Below are 19,353 nucleotides of genomic sequence, written 5' to 3'. Positions count from 1 at the left end.
GGTCAATGTTATATGTATTTTACCACAACTAAGAGAAAAAAAGAGAGTGGTGGTTTCTCACTGAAGTGCCTTGGATGTGATCCAGAAGGCTGACCAGCTGCGTGTCCTTGGGTATCGCTCTGCCCATAAATGGTTTTTACCGTGCTAATGGAAGAGATGAACAAGACTGAATAGGGGGGTGCTGCTTTAGGAGCCGTTGTTGGGGTACGACATCTGGTCACAGAGAAAAAGTCCTGCCCTCCTGGGGATGCATCCAAGCTTCTGAAGGGAGGAAAGGGAGGGACGGTGTGAAAAGAACCGGCTGGAACAGAATGCAGAGGCGGCCGGGCCAGCCGCCAGGGCCCACTCAAGCCCCGTCGCCTGGGAACACTCCCAAGGCCCTGACCCTCAGGACCAGCTCCAAGCCTCTCAGCCTGTGATGGAGCCTGTCTGGCTCACTCCCCCGGGTTTGGCCACCATCACTCTGGGTTCCTACCTTCTATTCCAGCACATAGCCCACTCCATAGTTCTCTCCCACACCTGTAATTTGAGAATCCAGGAGCCCCAGCCTTTTGCCTGGCAACCCTGTTCTTCCTTTGTTATCTGTCACCATCTCTAAGAAGACTTCCCTGCCCTCCCCACGCTGCTCCTTAGGGTTCCAGCAGTCTGCTCACCATTACCCTTATCATAGAGAATGCCGTTTATTTTCATTTTTTCACAAAATACTTAGTGGGTACCTCTTGTCAGCCAGGCACTCTTCTAAGGCTCTGGGGGGTTAGCAATAAAGAGAACAGCCCCAAATCCCTACCCTTGAGGAGCCCATGTTCTGGAGGGACCACACCCGGGGCTCAGAGGACAGCGCACAGCAGGGCCCCAGCTGTTGTGCCGAGGTGGCAGGTGCAGATGATCCTGATGCAGCCCAGCAGAGCCCAGCAGAGTCCAGGAAGAGCTGAGATCATGCTGACAGGGAGAGGAAAGCCCGAGCAGGCAGAGGAGCCGGGAGAGGACTGAGGCAGACAGAGGGAGAGGTGGGGTGTTCGCCTTGCCTTCCCTCCAAAGTCACCTCCTTGAGTCTTTTCTGGCCCACAGCATCTTTTTTTGTTTTTACCACCCACTCATCTCTGCCCTAATAAGAAAGGGCATGGACGTATAAGAAGCTGTGCAGCTTTCAGCTCAGAGGAGGCAAAGGTGCAACTTTCTTCAATCATCCCAAATCCGGGTTCACCAGCTGCCTTCACCATGCCACCAAAGTTTGACCTCAACGAGATCAAAGTCGTGTACCTTTTGCACTGGTGCACCAGTGGGGAAGTCAGTGCCATGTCTGCCCTGGCCCCCAAGATTGGCTCCCTGGGTCTGTCTCCAAAAACGGTTGGTGATGACATCACCAAGGCAACTGGTGATTGGAAGGGTCCGAGTATTACAGTGAAACTGACCATTCAGAACAGACAGGCCCAGATTAAGGTGGTACCTTCTGCTTCTGTCCGATCATCAAAGCCCTCAAGGAACCACCAAGAGACAGAAAGAAGCAGCAAAACATTAAGCACAGTGGAACCATCACTTTTGATGAGATCGTCAACACTGCCCAGCAGATGCAGCATCAGTCTCTAGCTAGAGAACTCTCTGGAACCATTAAAGAGATCACCCAGCCTGTGGGCTGCAATGTTGATGGCCGCCACCCTCATGACATCATAGATGGCATCAACAGTGGTGCTGTGGAGTGCCCAGCTAGTTAAGAACTGCAAAGAAAAAGAAAAAGAAAGGATTATTTGACAACCAAAAAAAAAAAAAAAGAAGCTGTGCAGTAGTCTGGTCTTGATCCACCTCCCCTAAAAGGCAGAGGTGAGCACCCCAAATGAATGCACACCCCTCCATCTAGGTGTGGTGTGGATTTGGTTCCCACACTTGCTGGGTATCAAACTGGCCGACTGAGTGGGTGGTGAGGGAGAAGCTGTACGTCACAAGCTTTTCCGATTATTCAGACGCGGCCAGGTGGGCAGATCACTCAGAGCAGCCTGAGTTGTTCCAATCTCCCACGATCTGGCCCAGCCCCTCACCAGGACTTTCTCTGTCCTCACCTTCTGCCACTACCTCTCCCCACTTCCCTCACCTCCTCCGGGTCTCTCCTCACATCTCATCTTGTCAGTGAAAGGGTCCTATTCCATTCTTCTTTAAAAGGCTTTTTATTTTGTATTGCAGTATAGACGATTAACAATGCTGTGATAGTTTCAGGTGGACAGCGAAGGGACTCAGCCATACATACACATGTACCCATTCTCCTCCGAACTTCCTCCCATCCAGGCTGCCACGGAACACTGAGCAGAGTTCCCTGGGCTGTGCAGTAGGACCCTGTTGGTCATCCATTTCAAATATAGCAGTGTTCATCCTTTCGGCTGCGTTGGGTCTTCGTTGCTGCACCGGCATTTCTCTAGTGGCGGTGAGTTTTCTACTTGCGGTGCACAAGCTTCTCACTGCAGTGGCTTCTCTTGGGAAGCATGGGCTCCAGGGCACACAGGCTTCAGTAGTCATGGCTCACAGGCTCTAGAGCACAGGTAAAGCAGTTACGCTGCATGGGCTTAAATACTCTGAGGCATGTGGGATCTTCCCAGGTCAGGGATCGAACCCACGTCGCCTGCATTGGCTGGCAGATTCTTCACCACTGAGCCACCAGCGAAGCCCCATCCCTTTTAATACAGCAAACTTTCCACCTTTGTTCTCCATTTCCCATCCACCTTGTTTACTTCTCTCCACACACTTCTTTCCATCTAACGTTAACAGGAGCATGCTGTTAACAGAGGCATATGACATTTTTAGGAACTCAACTGGCTGTTCATTATGCAACACGATCATTAAAACTTAAATCATACCAACTTCATTGAGTTAATGATATTAAAAACAAAGATGGAAAGTGCTCAAACTCAACACTTCCTAATTTCTTACTACCTTTTGCTACTATCTATGATCTTGGGAATCTTTACAACTGTAGAAATACAGTAGAAATATGTAATATATAACAGAGGTGACTGCCTTTCTGTTCAAACCTGCATTCAGTGACATCACGCTGGCAGGCTGAAGTATTTACACCACAGAAATAAGTAAGTGTGACAAGTCAGGCTTTGGTTTATTGTCCTGTTGATTGTCTAGGCCAGGGGATGGTCCTGGACCAAATCCGGCCCGCTATTGTTGTAAATAAATTTTACTGCAACACAGTCAGGCCCACTCTTTTCCTTATCTGTGGCTGCTTTCACATTCCAAGAGCAGTTGAGCAGTTGCAACTACATGGCCTGCAAAATTTAATGTATTCACTATCTTGCTTCTTAAAGAAGAAATTGCCAACCTCTGGTCTAGCCTTAACAACACCAGGGAGGAAATGTTCATTGGTGGCGTTCAGTCACGAAGTCATGTCTGACTCTTTGCGACCCCATGGACTGCAGCACGCCAGGCTTCCCTGTCCTTCGCTATCTCCCTGAGTTTGCTCAAACTCATGTCCACTGAGTTGGTGATGCCACCCAACCATCTCTTCCTCTGTCACCTCCTTCTCCTCCTGCCTTCAATCTTTTCCCAGCATCAGGGTCATTTCCAATGAGTTGACTTTGTGCATCAGGTGGCCAAAGCACAGGGAGGAAATGTTAATAATGTAAATGTGTGCTGTCTATAGCTGTTACAGACAGATCTCATGTTATTTCACTTTACTGCACTTCACAGAGAGTGAGCTTTTTACAAACTGAAGGTTTGTGGAGACCCTGTGTCCAGCAAGTCTGTCAGCGCCATTTTTCCAACAGCATTTGCTCACTTCATGTCTCTGTGTCTCATTTTGGTAATTTTCGCAATATTCCAAACCTTTTCACTACTCTACTTGTTATGGTGACTTGTGGTCTTTGATGTTACTCTTACAGCTCACTGAAGGCTCAGATGATAAGGCTTTTTTATCAATTAAGTATTTTTAAATTAAGGTATGCACATTTTTAGACATAATGCCAATATTGCACATTTAATAGACTACAGTATAGTGTAACTTTTATATACACTGGGAAACCAAAAGACTCTGGTAATTCACTTTATTGCAGTAAATCAATTAGATCATTGAGAAATGAATTCCAACATCTTTGTTCCTCCACTTTTTCACTTTCTTCTTACTCTTTAATATGAATGAAAACATCAACACTCATGTTGGAATGACACCTGTTCATCAGTTACAACCATAGGTTGACTATGGATGCAAGAGTTAGGCAAAATTTGAGAAAAGTATACTGCAAGAGCAAACCGGCCCTACAGGATTCACAACAGAGTATTTGTAGAATTTTATTATTTTAGATTTCTTTCAGTAAAATTCATGATAAACACACATTCACACACACATATACATACTTTGTTTCAGACAGCCCATTATTGAATCTTTACAAGAACACATACTGTCTCTTCTCCACTAGAATGTAAGTTCCTTGATGGCAGAATTTTTTTTTTTATTCCAGCACCTAGAACACACCGGACACACAGCAGATGCACACGAATGAACATATATGACATGAATGAACAGATGAGCACAGTTGGGAACCAGGTTTCATGGGCTGATTGTCAGGCCTTATGTTTCCAGCTCTACCATTCTCCAGCTGTGTTGGCCTTGAGTAAATTATTTAATTTATTTGAACCCTGATTTTTTCATTAAAAAATGTGTGTGTGGGGAATCTTCCTACCTTGCAGGAAAATAGTGACAGTGTACGTCTCTGCCTGGCGCCTCCTAGGCGCCTGCACGGACAGGAGTCAGCTTCTCAGCCTCCACCCCTGCCGCACACACGCTCCTTGGAGACCTGCCACTGTCACACATTTCAGTGATGTCACAGCCCCCCTCCCTGGGAGCACCAGCACAAGCGTCCTGATGCCCAGCCTGAGTGTGGGGGCGGACAGGGCGCAGGCAGGGCCAGGCACCAGTCTTGCGCCATCTGTCCAATATGTGCCACAGCTCCAGCATGAGTCCACCGACAAAGAAGAGGCCCAAGAATAAGGTGGTTTCCAAGGTTGGACTTGGGACTGGATCTAGTGGAGGTCTCAACAAAGCATCCAACCACGCCCAGGGTGGGGTTCTTTCCATCTAGGGGGAGGGGGAGAGGTGAAGGGGGGTCAAGAGAGTGAGAACAGACTCCCCATTTCCGCCCCCAAACCAAGGTGACAAAAATCACAGTCTAGGGTTTATCAACCCAAGCCCAGTGGAGAGGCATTACCGGGTGTTCAGGGGGCTCATCCTGTGTTAGCATTTCCCCCCACCCCGCTCCTTCCCTTTCTCTGTCAGATGCAAGCTAAGGAACCAGAGGACAAGATACATCAGCCTGTCAGCAAAGTAATCGTGCGGAATCGACTTAAAATGGTGAGATGCCACATTTGGGTGCCCACTAAAGACAGCCTAAGCCCCCACACTGTGCTGCTCGGGGCTGCCACGGGTGACCCGGACAGAGTCAACTAGCCTCACCATGAGCTGAGCTGAGCCAAACTCCAGGTGGGAGTTGGGAGGCTATCCCAAGAAAGCTGAAGCTTCCTTTTTTTTTTTTTTTTCCTGTCTCTTCATCCCTGGCAGGTATTAAAACACTTGTCACTCTTGAAGCTGCTCAAAAGCTCAAACCCTCGGATCCAAGAACTGCATAACCTGGCCAGAAGGTGTTGGAATTCACTGCTCAGGATTCCAAAGATCCTGGGGATCTCCTCTGGGTGAGCTTGGCCCACCCATGGCCCCCATCATGGGCCCAATAGCTGTCTTTACTAGGAACAGGCACTGTGCTAAAAAGTTTAGAAACCCGCATTTTGACAAGGCTCTGGGAGAAAGGGAGCCATTTAGTAGCCCTATTTTAGTGATGGAGAGTTGGGGATCAAGATATGCTGTAACTTGTTCCATTAACTGAACTGCTAAGTGGCAGAGCTAGGATTTGAAGCTGTTCCCAGCTGAAATCAGAGCTGTTGTCATAAGCATGGTCATAATCATCCAGTCATGGGACTAACTACCATCTGGGGCTCTGAGCAAGCGGGCCCCCTTCCCGCCCCTCCCAATTCATCACCACCCACAGATTCACCCACAGACTAGTCATCCTGCTGAGGCCAAGCTCCCTCCCACTTCACAGCAATGCTAAGAAAGCTGACATTTATAAGGCACCTGCTAAGGGCTTCCCTGATAGCTCAGTTGGTAAAGAATCTGCCTGCAAGGCAGGAGACCTGGGTTCAATCCCTGGGTTGGGAAGATCCCTTGGAGAAGGGAAAGGCTACTCACTCCAGTATTCTTGTCTGGAGAATTTCATGGACTGAACAGACCATGGGGTCACAAAGAGTCAGACACGACTGAGCGACTTTCCCTTTCACTCTTCAAGGGCCAGGTACCCTGCTGAGCATTTTCCCACCTAATCTTCTCCATAAAAACCCTATTAGGTAGACAGAATTATCTCTGTTTTCAGACAAGGGAACTAAGGCTCTGACACCTTTCTTGCCCCAAATGACACAGATGTTAAGAGGCAGAAGCAAGCCTGAATCACAGTGTCTCCCCAAAGCCTGTGTTCTCCAAGCCGCCTTTGGCCTTGCGGATCTGTGCTGAGGGTCCTGGGCCTGACACCTGGTGGCCCCCAGCCAGCGGGAGCCGTGACTGTCCTCAGTGTTGTCTAACCCTGAGCGTGAGGCCTCTCCCTCCCCACACGTGCTCAGCTAGGACGGGGCGGCCACATTGCAGAGGACTTCAGTCTGTGACAGATACCCTTTTGGAAAGTCTAACACCTCTGGCAAACTCCACCCCTCTGGTTCCCTCCCTCTAAGTTGACCTCCTCGATACAGGAGATCAGGAAACACTGAGCCCAAAGGGTCAGGACCATCTAGTCCCAGAGTTTTCCAACCCTTTTTAAAGCAGCCAGCCCTAACTGGCCCCAAGCCCCAACTGTGTTGTTGAGAGGAAGCTATGCTGCCCCTTCAGAAGTGAGGTGGGATCGGGGTAAGGGGGGCGGTCATTGGAGCTACTTTCTAAGATGTCTTGGAACAAGAAAAAAATTAAAAAAAAAAAAAAACAAACTGGACCAGTCCACTCTGTCAACTGAAATCCAGAGAGACAGAGCCCTAACCCAGTGGCCGATGCAGGTAATACACGTTTCTAGTGTCCTAACTACTAGCCATTGCTATAGGCTTTTCTAGCCTCTCACATCCCTTCTGCCAGTTCTTGTCACCGCATACCCTGCCCCCAGGCGCAAGGTCTCTGAGTGGTGGAGAAGCTTCTTTCTGGGCTCTCTGTGGCTTTCCTGACAGGCCCCCTGAGCCAGCGGCAGCGCAGCTGTCTCGGGACTAGTGGAGGACCGGAGCCTCGGTCCTATGCTGCTGACCACTGTTCCTCTCCCTGCCAGGTACGATAACGTCTGGGATGAAGTGGAACAAAATAACAAAGAGCTCCAGGAGGAGGCTGGGTGTTCCTACCAGAAACTGGACTCCGAGAAATTAAAGCCCACAGTGGAGCCTGAGGAGTGTGAGGAGTCGAGGCCCAGGGCACAGGAGGCTATGCCACAGAAAGAGGAGCAGATGGAGCCTGAGGCCCCGATGACATCGAGGGGTCACAGCCTGACCACCAGTCCCAGAGCCCAGGCACAGGAGCCACCCACTGGGGACCCCCGAGTCATCTTCCGGAAGACCCACCAGGACAGAACTCCTGTGAAGGATGTGAAGCAGCCGGAAAGAGCAAACCAGCGGGTCTGGTTTGAGGGGCTGCCCACACGAGTCCACCTCCCAGGGCCCCGGGTGATGTGCAGATCCTCCGCCTTGCGCTGGGTCAGGCGCTGCTGCACCCGCTTCTGCTCGGCGTCACTGGAGATGCCGATGGTCCATCTGTACAAGGTGTGACACCACCACCGCCAGGCCAGGGTGAAACACTGGCCCCGAGCTGGGCCCAGAGCCGGGGGCATAGGGTCCAGAGTCTTGGGGGCTATGGCTGGCGGTGCTGGGAGGCCTGACCTTCCGCCCAGAGAGGGAAGCCCAGAGAGGCAGAAGCCATTGACCAAGGCCATGCAGCAGGTCAGTGGACCTCTCAGGACCCAAGTAGGGGCTCTGGGGAAGGAGGACACTGAGAAACGTGGTCCTGAGGCAGGGCATCCATTGCCTAGAGGCCTAGGAGGGACCAAACTGCTGCGGTTCAGAATCTCATTGGGAAATGAGTCCAGGGATTTCCAAATGTCGGGGGAAGAGGGAGAGGTCAAGTAGGGCTCTGCTGAATCCTATCCCCTCTTCGATCTACACTCTATTTTATTTATTCATGCCTTGAATAAGACTTGGACTTCCCTGGTGGCTCAACAGTAAAGAATCCCCTGCCAATGCAGGAGACCTGGGTTCGATCCCTGGGTCAGGAGGATCCCCTGAAGGAGGAAATGGCAACCCACTCCAGTATTCTTGCCTGGGAAACACACATAGACAGAGGAGCCTGGTGGGCTATGGTCCATGAGGTCATAAAGAGTCAGACACCACGTAGGGACTAAATTACCACCAGCACCACCACCAACCACAAATAGGATTTACTCTGAACAAAAAGTTCCTTAACAAAAGAAATAGTTCAGCCCCTTTGCTGAGTTTCCAAGAAAGGAAGAGGGTGAGGGGCCTGGGGGTCCAGCTGAAAGGAGGCTGCCCCATCAGCAAAGCAGGCATCTCCAATGGGCCGGGCGTCGCAGCGCCCCGGGTCCCCGAGCCCTCTCCCTGGCCTGCAGCGCCCCCTGGGGGTGGTCTTAACTGCCGACTGATGCTGAGGTCTCCGTTCGCAGGTGTGACGGAGCCCGAGGTGTGCAGAGAGCGCGCGGGAGATGGCACAATCATGGACCGGGAGGGAAGGGCGGGAGAATTCCTAAGTCTACAAATAAAATCTCCCATATGCCACTGGCTCTGCCTGTCTTTCTGGGGCTGGACAGGATGGAGGAAAGAGTCTCTCCGACAAGGTAAGGACTGGGGGTGGGGGCGTGAATCACTACTTCAGGGTCATTTCAGTCTGTCCCCAGGTCCCTGACGTCAGTGTAGAACCCGGAACAAAGAAGCAGTGGGATGTCCCCCTCCCCCACTCTGCAAGCTGGCCTCCTGAGCGAGACACTCCATGAAGTCACAGAAGGGGAACGTTTGTTGTGTGCTTCCTGGCTGCCGGGTGCCTCACAATGGCCCTGTGAGGCTAGGAGAGGAAACCACTGCGGCTTCGAAATGGGATGGTCCTGGGAAGTGGCACGGTAAGAGCTCTAAACCAGGTCTCCTGGCTGCTCCTCATTCCACCTCCCGAAGGGGAAAAAGGTGCAACACCGCACCCAGCCCGTCAAACACGCGCGTTGCGCCCTTATTATCATGGCGCCTGATGTCAGTAGATGTCAGCTGGAAATGTGAACCGTGCCCCTCCTGGGTCATGGGAAGCACCAGTCAGGCCGGGAATTGGTTTTTTGTCTCACTGCTCACATGTGACAGACACAGAACGTCCATCCTCCAACCCCACATCCGGTCGGGTCACCCCCGCTGTTGGTAGGAGCCACAGGGCCCTGAATGTGCCGTTAGGGAGAGGAAAACCAAGGGGGCCCAGGCTTTCTCTGAACGAAGACTGTCATCCTCTATCTTCCCCTGGATGCAAGCAGGCGCACTCTGGGAAGCAGCAGGGCCACGGAGGGGCGCCGAGCCTCCAACCCCACCCCCAGGGAGTCAGGGCAGTGATGGAGACCCTCAGATTGGGAGGGAGGGGGAAGGACAGGAGAGGCTCCCGCTGAATCCACAGGTTCACGTCCCTCCTCCCCACTGGGGCCCAGCACTGTGACTGAGTATCCCTGGGGTCGGCATCAGCAGAAACCAGGCCGCCGCAGACAGCCTGGCATGGGACCACTCTGTACCTCACTGTTCCCCACCTGTGGTAACCAGGTGCAGAGTTCCCGTCCCGGGCATCCCGCCCCTATCCCTCCACACAACTTCCATTCCTGCAACCCCCACCTCAAGCTACATGCCCGCTCCAGCCTGACTCCTGGGTACTCCCCATTTCGACTCCCTTGCCCAGAACATCAATCCCATCAACCTTCTACTCAACCTTTCCTCCCAAGTGCCTTCATTCTGTCAAACTTCAAGTAACCTTCTGTCCAGTGAGCTATCAGCGAGCAATCATGGCAACTCGCTCCCAAATCATACAACCAACCCCGGGGGCAAGGGGGGATGCACTCATCTTCATTCGAACCTTCCCCCAGGGAGCCCCAAGTAGGGGATGAAAAGCCCTGAGCCTAGGGGAGATTGGCAACTTCTGCTTTGCCCAACTGGGAACCAGAGCTGGGCCTGAGCAGCCCATGGGGAGGCCATCGAGTGAGCAGACAGGAGCCTGTGTGCCTAGGCTGGTTGGGACCCAGCATGGCCAGCGTGCTACAGGGGGGGAGACAGGATGCAGGGCTCGTGCATGTGAATAACTCCCAGCAGTTCACTCCTTGGAGCCTTATCCCTTCCACCTGCTGGTATTTAGGCTCAGGCAACCCGCCTCCTATGATCCCAGAACCAGGGTCTCTCCACTACCACTCTCCCTTTGTTTAACGACCTCAACCTGAGACTCCTCTTCAGGGTTCAGTTAGATCCTGATTTGGGCAGGATGCTGCAGATGATCTCAGAGATAAAGAAACTGACTATAGGAGAAATGGCCAACCAACAGTTAACTAGGGAAAAATGTTAAGTGTTTGAATTTTTAACAAGTCACATGATCTCTCAGAGCCTATTTCATCTGTTTATAAAAAGAGGGATACTAAGAGCCATTCCAGAGGGCTCTGAGCAAATCAGGCTTGATGTAGCTGAAATTAGCTTGCAGGATGTTGAACATTTGGCCTTTTTTCCATGCCTCCTTGCCATAATAAAGCCCCAAGGCCAGTACTGGCCCTGTTTCTCACTTATGGGCAGTTGGCTAACTGCCCACCTTTAGGGAACCAGCTGCTTGTTTAAAAAGCCAACCTTATGTTCAAGTTCACAACCTTTTGCTAAAATAGCATCTGGATCCTGGAGGCTGCCCCTCTCCCAGTGTGGGCCATGAACTATTTAAACATGATTGGAATATGAAATGGGGACGAGGTTGCTGAGGCAGACAGGCCTGGCTTCTTATCAGCTGTTTGATGCTGAGGAAAGCTATTTATCCCTAAACCTCAGTTTCATTGTCTGCATAATGGGGAAAACAATGGTGCCGACGTCACTGGATTAAGTTAGAAACGCGTTACTTTACAGCACGTGGCACATAGGAGCTCAATACTTTGTTGCTGTACTTACGTTATGGGCACAAGCCTGTCCCCCATCTAACAGCCAAGGCTCCAAAGAAAGGGGTCTCCTCTGTAAAATGGGGATGGGGTCGTGGTGTCTTAATCCTAACTGCTTAGATTCATGAATCACTTCTTACATATCAGGCACAGTGCTTTACATATGACATCTCACTGAACCCTCACAAGAAGCCAGGGAAGTTCAACCCAGGGAAGGTTAAGTAGCTTGTCCAAGGTCTCACAGCTAGCAATGGGACTCCAGGACTTAACCGGGCACTCCACGGCCGCTCTCTAGAGCCTTCTAACATCGGGCCCCGTAGAATTCTCCCTGGCTTGGCCACGTAGGCAGGATGAGGACTAAAGCTCTCAGCTCTCTCTACCCCTTGTCTCAGTACTGTTTCATCACCCTTTGCTACTTTCCTACAGAAAACCTCAAACAAGACAGCAGCTTTTTTTTAAAAAAAATACACATGTGCTTTTAATTTGGCTGAGCCAGGTCTGTTACATTACAGCATGTGGGATCTAGTTCCTCCACCAAGGACCAAACCTGCGCCCCCTGCCTTTGGAGCATGGAGTCTTAGCCACTGAACCACCAGGGAAGTCCTCCAAGGCAGCAGCGTTTAATTCCCCCTCCACAAGGCCGCTCTCTTGTGGGCCCAGAATAGGCCCCTAAGGCTCTGTGGTCCCTGGTCTAAGTGCTGACTGCCCTCTGGGAATGCCAGGAGGAAGCTACCCTGATCTGGGGAGTCACTGAAGAGAGTGTTAAGACTCACCTTCCAGGGGAAGTTAACCTGCTTTAATTGTCCCTCCCATGAGACTCAAGGGGACCTGGAGCTTCCCACCACCCCCACCCCCAGTGCCATTCTGGCCCCCGTTTGGCTCTGATCTGGACAGGCCCGCCTAGAATTAGGGGTTAGAGGCATCCTCTGAGTTAGACATCCCTTTCTCCCTTACCATCCTCCCTTCAGGTCATAAACTAGTCTGAGTACCAGCTATGTCCTAGTTCCCACTTCTCTCTCCAAATAGCTGGAGTTGAGTAGTGAACGGGAAGAACAGGGTGTCTAGCCATCACACCCCTACAAAGTCAAGAGCTACACCAACTCAGTGCAGGGGTAGAGGTAACTTTCTGATCTCGGTATTCTTCTTTGGAATAAAATCATTGCAGACATCCTCATGTTCACTTGAAAATCTGTGGCCATGTTTAATGTACTGCCTATTAGTTTTTCTTGGAAAACAAGTAATAGTTACAATGCTTTTTACATCCTTAGTATTTACAATACAGTAGGATGAGAAAGTACGATTACAAAGTACAGATTGTTTAACCAATAAGAATATAACCATTCTTGACTATTAATGTCTTCAAAATGAGTTTACTAATTTCATTACTGAAACCCAAATCCTGGTCTGCCAGCTCCTAACGTAACCTTGGGCAAGTTATTACAGTTTCCTCACCTGTAAGACACAGATGGTTTTCCTACTTCTTTTTTTCAGTCACACCAAGCAATATATGGGACCCTAGTTCCCCAACCAGGGATCAAATCTGTGCCCTCTGCACTGAGACTGCGGAGTCTTAACCACTGGACCACCAGGGAAAGTCCCAATACTTCCTACTTGTGAAGGTTGTTGGGAAGATTAAGTGAGCAAGGAGACGTACAGCACTTAGTCTACTGTTGGACATCTCGTGTACTCAGTGGATGCTATTTCTTCCTCTGGAATTTGCCTCTAGACACTGCTTTGTCACTTTAGAATTCATCAACATCTCAGTAAAGTAGCAGCTTAGTCATTTATTATTAAAAAAAAAAACAAAAAAACACGTTGGCTCCCCTGACTTTTGGCAGTTTCCAAAAAAGATCCAACTGACACTCTGGGGGCAGAGGCCCGTCATCAGAGAAGACACGCAGCGGGGTGTCACGAGCCCTTGTGGGAAAGTCCCAAAGAGGTGGCGCCACCGCAGCTGGCCACGTGACGGGAGGGCTCTGAGGCTTTCCTCAGAATAAAGGGAGTCACCTGCCTGTGGAGTCTCTGGTGTCTGGAGGAAACCCACTGACACAGGGGAGGCCATCTCAGCCCAGTCTTACCTCCTGGACTCTGCAGCCAGGATTAGCGGCCCATAAACAACCCGCTCCCTCCCTGCTTGGCCAGGGTGCCCTGTTTCTGAGGCGCCTCACCCGAGCCTTTTCCCAGCTTCTGCCCGGGCATGTTCACTCTTCAGCTTTCATCCTGTCAGCCTCCACTACCTATCCTGCGGGGCTGGGAGCCAGGAGGCTGAAAGGCTTCTGGGGGAGATGGCACAAGTTCCCATCTGTGTAGCCCTAACTCTGCAAGAGGAACTCCATCAGCTCGCTCAGGGAGGCTTCGGAGGGCCCATGGGGAGCAGCAGTGGTTTCTATGAGGAAGTGGGTCTAGACCGGTGTGTTTCACTGGCAGAGTCAGAAATCACTGGCAAGTGGGAAAGGCATCCTGAGTCATGGCAGTTCGCCCAAGGCAAAGCGGAGAAGGCTGCAGGTCAGGGTGGGACACAGGAGTTCCCTGCACTCCATGTTTTAACCAACTGGAGGAACACCTGGGCTCAAGAAGGGGAAAAAAAAAAAAAAAGGTGGCCTAATAATTCTTTATATCTCCTGGCTCTAATGAATGTCTGACTGTGCTGACCCCTCCCAGTCCCAAGCATGGCATTATAAAATAAAGCGCAGGCAGAACCGTGGAAAATACTGTATTTATGTACACAGTAAGGGCAACTGCAAGCCCCCTCACAGAGGACACTCCACCTCAAAGAAAAACCTTGGTAGCAATTTCCTATCTCCTTCAGTACAACCAAGTACACCTCAAGCTGGAAGGCTGGGCTCCCTGGGTCTGGGGCGCTCACAGTTCCCTCCCACTGTGGGATTCCAAATAAGGCAGGAAAAGGGAACTACCACCAGAACGGAGGTCCTGTGGGAGCTGGAGTGCCTGGTCATTCCTAGAGAACAAGTCGTGACTCCAGGTCAAACACGAGATGGGCAGCAATGCTGGGATTCTTCTCTGGGTCCTCTGGCCCGCTATGTGGAAAGCTGGCAGCAGGGTGGGGACCCAGTAGAGAGAACCGGAAGACAGTCACGGGGTTCAGGGGTGTGTGCGCGCATGCGTGCAGCAGAACACAGGTTGTGCGTTTTTTGGGTTTTCTTTTTTTTGCTTGATGCCTCCACCTGCCATTCTCTGCCTGACAGCAGCCTGCTACTTACTGGGCACCTAGATCTCTTTCTGTGGCTTTGGATCCAGAAACCAAGGGTTGTTCCAACTGAACAGCCATAGTCAGGGCAACGTGGAAACAGTATGTAACTGCTGTCCCAGAAGGTAAGACAGATGGCTAGAAGAGTGGTTCGCTCCGATCAGGTATCTTTGATTTTTTTTTTTTTTCTTTTTTAAAATAACAGGCTGGTGACAGGTATGGTGGCTCAAGAGTGACATGGTTCCAATTCTGCTATGACTCTGAAAGAGGTGCCCACGCCGACCTCCCAGACACCAAGGCTTCCGCGGACAGAGGTGGTTCTTGCAGCTCTGATCCTGCCCCGCTACCCACCTTCTTGACGGGGACCTCACTCTCTCCCCGACACCAACCAAGACTTCACATTTCCCGGGTTCCTCTCAGGCCTGGGCTGGACCTCATCTGGCGGTCCGAGCAGCCCAAGGGGTTGGAGGGGTGGTCAAGTGCCCAGCAGGGTGTCCAAAGGACCCAACACTACACACTGGACTTCGGGGCTGAGTTGAGGGGGATCTCCTTGAGCTCCGACCGCATGCATAGGTACTCCCCGATGACAGCCATGAGTGCAATGCACACGGCCTGGACCAGCCACCAGGTCAGCGCCGAGGGGAAACGGGAGCTGTAGAGCCAGCAGCCCAGGAGGTGAAAGAAATGGACAGTGACCGTGAAGTCCAGGCACTGCTTCCCTCGCCGGATGAAGTGCAGCAAGCCCAGGGCACTGTGGGGAGAGGACGGCAGTGGGCTGTCACTGGCTTGTCCTGGCCTTCGATTAGCGTATCTGGGGGTGTGGGGACACAGGATGACAGCACAGGGGTCAGAAGCAAGCGAGACAAGTGGGGGGCAGGGGTTAATGTCAGATGCCCAGAGGAGCCCGGCGGGTAGTGCTGAGAGTAAGTCAGGCAGGGAAGGAGGACAAAGTATGAGCATGACGATCAGGGCAGCTGCCACTCAAGGGGCTCCGAGAGACTGGGGAGGACTGTGGCACCACGAAGCAGACATGTTCCATTTAAAGTGGGGCCTAAAGCGAGACAAACCACCAGGCTAGGAGGCTGGCCTGGAATCGGTTGATCATCCCATTTTCTTAAGAGACGGCAGAAATCTAGGTTTTTAATATAAAATATCCTGATTTTCAATTAAGTGGGAAAAAAAAAATCTTAAACCCCCTGCATGGGTTGACAACTGGGTAAGTCAAACAGAACATATCTGGGAGCCAAATCCAGGTTACAGTCACCCCACCAATGTTCAACCTCCAGTGAAAGGTCAAGAATAGCAACGTGCAAGGCACTGTTCAAAGTACCTCCTGTGAATGAACTCATGAAAGCCTTACCATTATGAGGTGGGTAATATTATTAGCCTCATTTTACTGGTGAAGAAACTGGAGCTTAGACAGATTAACTTGTCCACAGTCACTAGACTAGTGGTAGAGCTGAGAGTCAAAGCCAAGTGAGTCAGCCTCTAGAGCCTAAGCTCTTAATCACTTCACTTAAACCGCCTCTCAGTTCAAGTCCTCAGCGTACAAGTGAGGACCTGACGCCCAGAGAGAAGGGAAGGAACTTGGCTGATGGCACATGGGCCAAGAATAGAATCCAGTTCTCCTGACTCCCAGTCCAATCTTTCCCTCACCTCATTCCACATCAGGGAAGTGATCTGAGAGGGAAGCGGTCCCCGGGCAGCATATTCAGAGTGACATAAGAGCTTTCCAGCCAAGTCAAAACAGTGGTGGAAGAAATCCTATGATGGAGCCAGTCCCAGAACTGGTCTCTGCCACCCATGTTAGTCCACCTCTACCCAGGAACAAGTGCCAGCCTGTGTCAGGTCCAAATCAGAAAGTTAGTTCCAGCGCTAAGACCTCAAAAGCTGGACAGGAAAACTGGTGATACTCACCAGGTGAGGGCGTTGAGGACGAAGGACATCGTGGAGAGCCGGCCTGGAGGGGTGGAAAAGCCCAGGATCTGAGGGGGAAATCACAAATGGAAATACGCTGGAGGAGAAAACTGGCAGAGCCCGTAGGCTCCAGGACCCCCCTCCAAGAAACAAACATCCTGCTGGGACCACAAGAAGCCAATACGCCCCTTGGTCTGTATGGCGGCCTATTTCTTAGCCTATTTCTAAGCTGGTTTTACAGACATCCATCACTGTATCTCACCCGACCCCTCACAGTAGCCAGGAAAGGATCACTATCCTCATTTTACAAAGAAGGAATAAGAACCCAAAGAAGTTAAGTAACTTGCCCAAAGTGATACAGTAAGTAAGCAGCATAAAAGTTGGAACAGTGTTCAGCAAACTATGGCCCCAGGGACCAGGCACTTATTTTTGTAAATAAAGTTTTATTGAAACACAGTCACACCTATTCACTTAGTATTGTCCATGGCTGCTTTTGTGCTATGATGGCAGAATTGAGTAGCTGTGACCTAAAATCTTGCCCTTTACAAAAAGGTCTGTCAACTACTGGTCTAGAATTCAGGTGGCGTGCATGAGATAGCTCTTCAACAAACCCTCAGATGTCCGAATGTCCTTCTCAGGAGGACAGAGCCTCCTAAAAGGATACTACTAGGCACCTGGTAGGTATGCAGCTTCCATCACTATTGTTACAGTACTATCAAATACAGAACATCTACACTCTTTCAGCATGCAACACTAACATTCATTACTCCATAGTATCCTCACAATAACCTCATAAAATTATTTTTAGTGTTGTTACCTTTTTTGGATAATAACTTGCTTACTATTATCTCTTTTGGGATAGTAACTTGCCCAATGGCTGCACAGAAGATAAGCAGGAGAAAAGATTCCATCCCAAATCTCCTGGCTCCAAGAACTGTTATTATTACTACATACCACATCTGCTTCTGTGAAGCTAACACTTCTCCGCCCTCCATTACACTTTTACAAAGCACTTTCTTATTCCCAGGCCCCTCTGGGTCTCATAACATTTGCTGACGATTATTTTATTCCGGAAGAGGAAACAGGCTCAGAAAGATGAAGCAACTTGCCCAAAGTCCCACAGCTGGTATGTTTCAGCCTGGGCTGGACACTAAGCATTCTGAATCCAAAGCCAGGCTCTGTGTACTGCAGTCCACGGCCTCCGTGCTAGCAGTCTCAAGATTTTGCAGACAGGAAAAATGATGGTTCAGAGAGAGGACAACACTTGCCCCAGGTTACACAGCTAGTACGTATAACTTAAACAGAGGCCTGTCCAAAGTCTAGGCAGTTCTCACTATACCTCCAAGGAACGCTCTTTTACCCATTCCCCCCGCCGCAATTTGGCACCCGAGATCCTGGGGCTTAGAGAAGTGAAGTCACGTCCTCAGTGTCAGGTGGTTCAGCCAGGTCTGGAGCCTGGTAGTGTCAGACCACCAGGTGAGGCCGAAACGCCGCCCGCGCCAGCCCGGGATCCTACCTCGGCGTCGAACACCTGGTCCAGCGAGGGGCTGCTGTGCACCAGCCCGTCCACCAGCGCCAGCCACAGGCCCAGCGAGCCGTAATAGACGGTCTGCATGAGGACGATCTGAGACAGGATCAGCAACGGGTCCCACACGTAGCTGCGGAACTGGCCCGCCATGGCGGCCCCCGGGGCCCGGCCGCCGCCCGGGCCCGGGTCAGCGCCGCCGCCGCGCCATGGGCCCGGGGCCGCCCCTGCACCTGCGAGGACACACGCCTGCCCTCAGACAGCCCGCCGTCACCATGACAACGTCGCCCCGCCCGGGAGGAGGGACTGGGAGGGAGGCGGCGAGCCCATTTCGGGAGAGGGAGGGAGGACGAGGCGGACAGACCCATTCCCAGCGTGAGGGGAAACCCTGCCCTTTCCAGCTTGCTCGGGCCCCGCTCGTCCTCGAGCTCCTGTGCGGTTCACTCACCGGTTACGGTCTCGAGGATCCGAAGCGTCCGAGCGCGGCCCAGCCGCACCGACTGGCTACCGAAACGGTGCTGACAGTCAGGACCATGGAGGAGAGGCCCTACTGGCCTAGAGAGGCAAAGGTCCACCGGTTGCAGCGGGTGTAGCGGCTGCGTAGGAAGGAAGCGTTTCCGGGGTGGAGGGGGCGGGGCTGATAGTGCGCAGGCGTGGTGCCAAACAAAGTAGGGCAGCCCGGAAATGAGATGTGCACGTGCGCACAAGAAAAAAATGAAGGCGAACGGAAGTATGGCAACAGAACGTAGAGCTTGCTTGCCCTCTAGAGGAGAATGTTGAGGAAAAAAAAAAGGTGCGGCGAGAGCAGACGGTTGACGAGTGGCAAAGGGCGAGGGAAAGATGTTTGGGAGTTAACGAAATGATAACGTCCATTCCGTTTTCAGCCTAAACTCCCAACATCTTCTTTCTCCTAGTTATAGGCTAGGATAGCTTGAAATGAACCAGCCAGCAAGTCCACACCACACTGTTTCTGGTTTATAGATAATTAAAACTAAGGGCCAGAGAAGGAAAGCAACATCACTGTCTCAAAAATATAGAGTTAGTGACAGAATTCAGGTGGGGATTTCCCTGGTCATCCAGTGGTTAAAACTCCCGGCCTCCAATACAGGGGGCAGGAGTTCTATCACTGGTCCAGAAGCTAAGATCCCATATGCAACATGAAACGGCCAAAATAAAACAAACAAACAAACAAAAAAACCTGTTTTAAAATTCAGGTGCTTCCAATACCGCAGCACTGATTTTATGCCCTAATGAGTGTCAGGAAGATTTGTACATGTTAAAATGAGACTGTCCTTGTCCTCTGACACAACTTAGCTATATTAGAAGACACAGTAGTGGGTGTTTTATAATGTAGATATTCAGTTATAGCTGTATATCCATTTATATTTATAATGGGTGAGGGTATCGGGGAGGCCCAGGTTCTGAAGTCATACCTGGAAGCAGATCCTGACGCTGTCTGCCGCCATAACTCTTTCCTCTCTAACCTGTTATGA

General features: G+C 51.1%; 2 protein-coding genes across 6 annotated transcripts; one reads left to right on the top strand and one right to left on the bottom strand.

Annotated features, from left to right (window-relative positions):
• Window positions 1–661: 661 nt before the first annotated feature.
• SYS1 (SYS1 golgi trafficking protein) lies at window positions 662–18,442 on the bottom strand. 5 transcript variants are annotated; one of them, XR_008701691.1, is made up of 5 exons: window positions 18,309–18,442; window positions 17,852–18,093; window positions 16,336–16,403; window positions 2,087–2,517; window positions 662–1,715 (listed from the first exon to the last, which is right to left on the bottom strand). XR_008701691.1 is itself a non-coding variant. In XM_055545108.1 (4 exons), the coding sequence occupies exons 2-4, from the start codon at window positions 18,011–18,013 to the stop codon at window positions 1,709–1,711; spliced, it is 237 nt and encodes a 78-aa protein (XP_055401083.1). In that variant the 5' UTR covers window positions 18,014–18,093; window positions 18,309–18,442; the 3' UTR covers window positions 662–1,708. The 5 variants fall into 5 exon arrangements, 4 of the variants coding, with proteins under 4 accessions (XP_055401083.1, XP_055401082.1, XP_055401081.1 ...); XM_055545108.1 differs by lacking the exon at window positions 2,087–2,517; XM_055545107.1 differs by lacking the exons at window positions 662–1,715; window positions 2,087–2,517 and adding an exon at window positions 2,525–2,761.
• TP53TG5 (TP53 target 5) lies at window positions 4,926–7,827 on the top strand. Its single transcript, XM_055545359.1, has 4 exons — window positions 4,926–4,991; window positions 5,264–5,338; window positions 5,546–5,676; window positions 7,338–7,827. The coding sequence occupies exons 1-4, from the start codon at window positions 4,926–4,928 to the stop codon at window positions 7,825–7,827; spliced, it is 762 nt and encodes a 253-aa protein (XP_055401334.1).
• Window positions 18,443–19,353: the final 911 nt, after the last annotated feature.

This window comes from Bubalus kerabau, chromosome 13 (genome assembly GCF_029407905.1).
Source record: "Bubalus kerabau isolate K-KA32 ecotype Philippines breed swamp buffalo chromosome 13, PCC_UOA_SB_1v2, whole genome shotgun sequence".
Taxonomy (NCBI): domain Eukaryota; kingdom Metazoa; phylum Chordata; class Mammalia; order Artiodactyla; family Bovidae; genus Bubalus; species Bubalus kerabau.
This window is presented reverse-complemented; position numbering and strand designations above follow the sequence as displayed.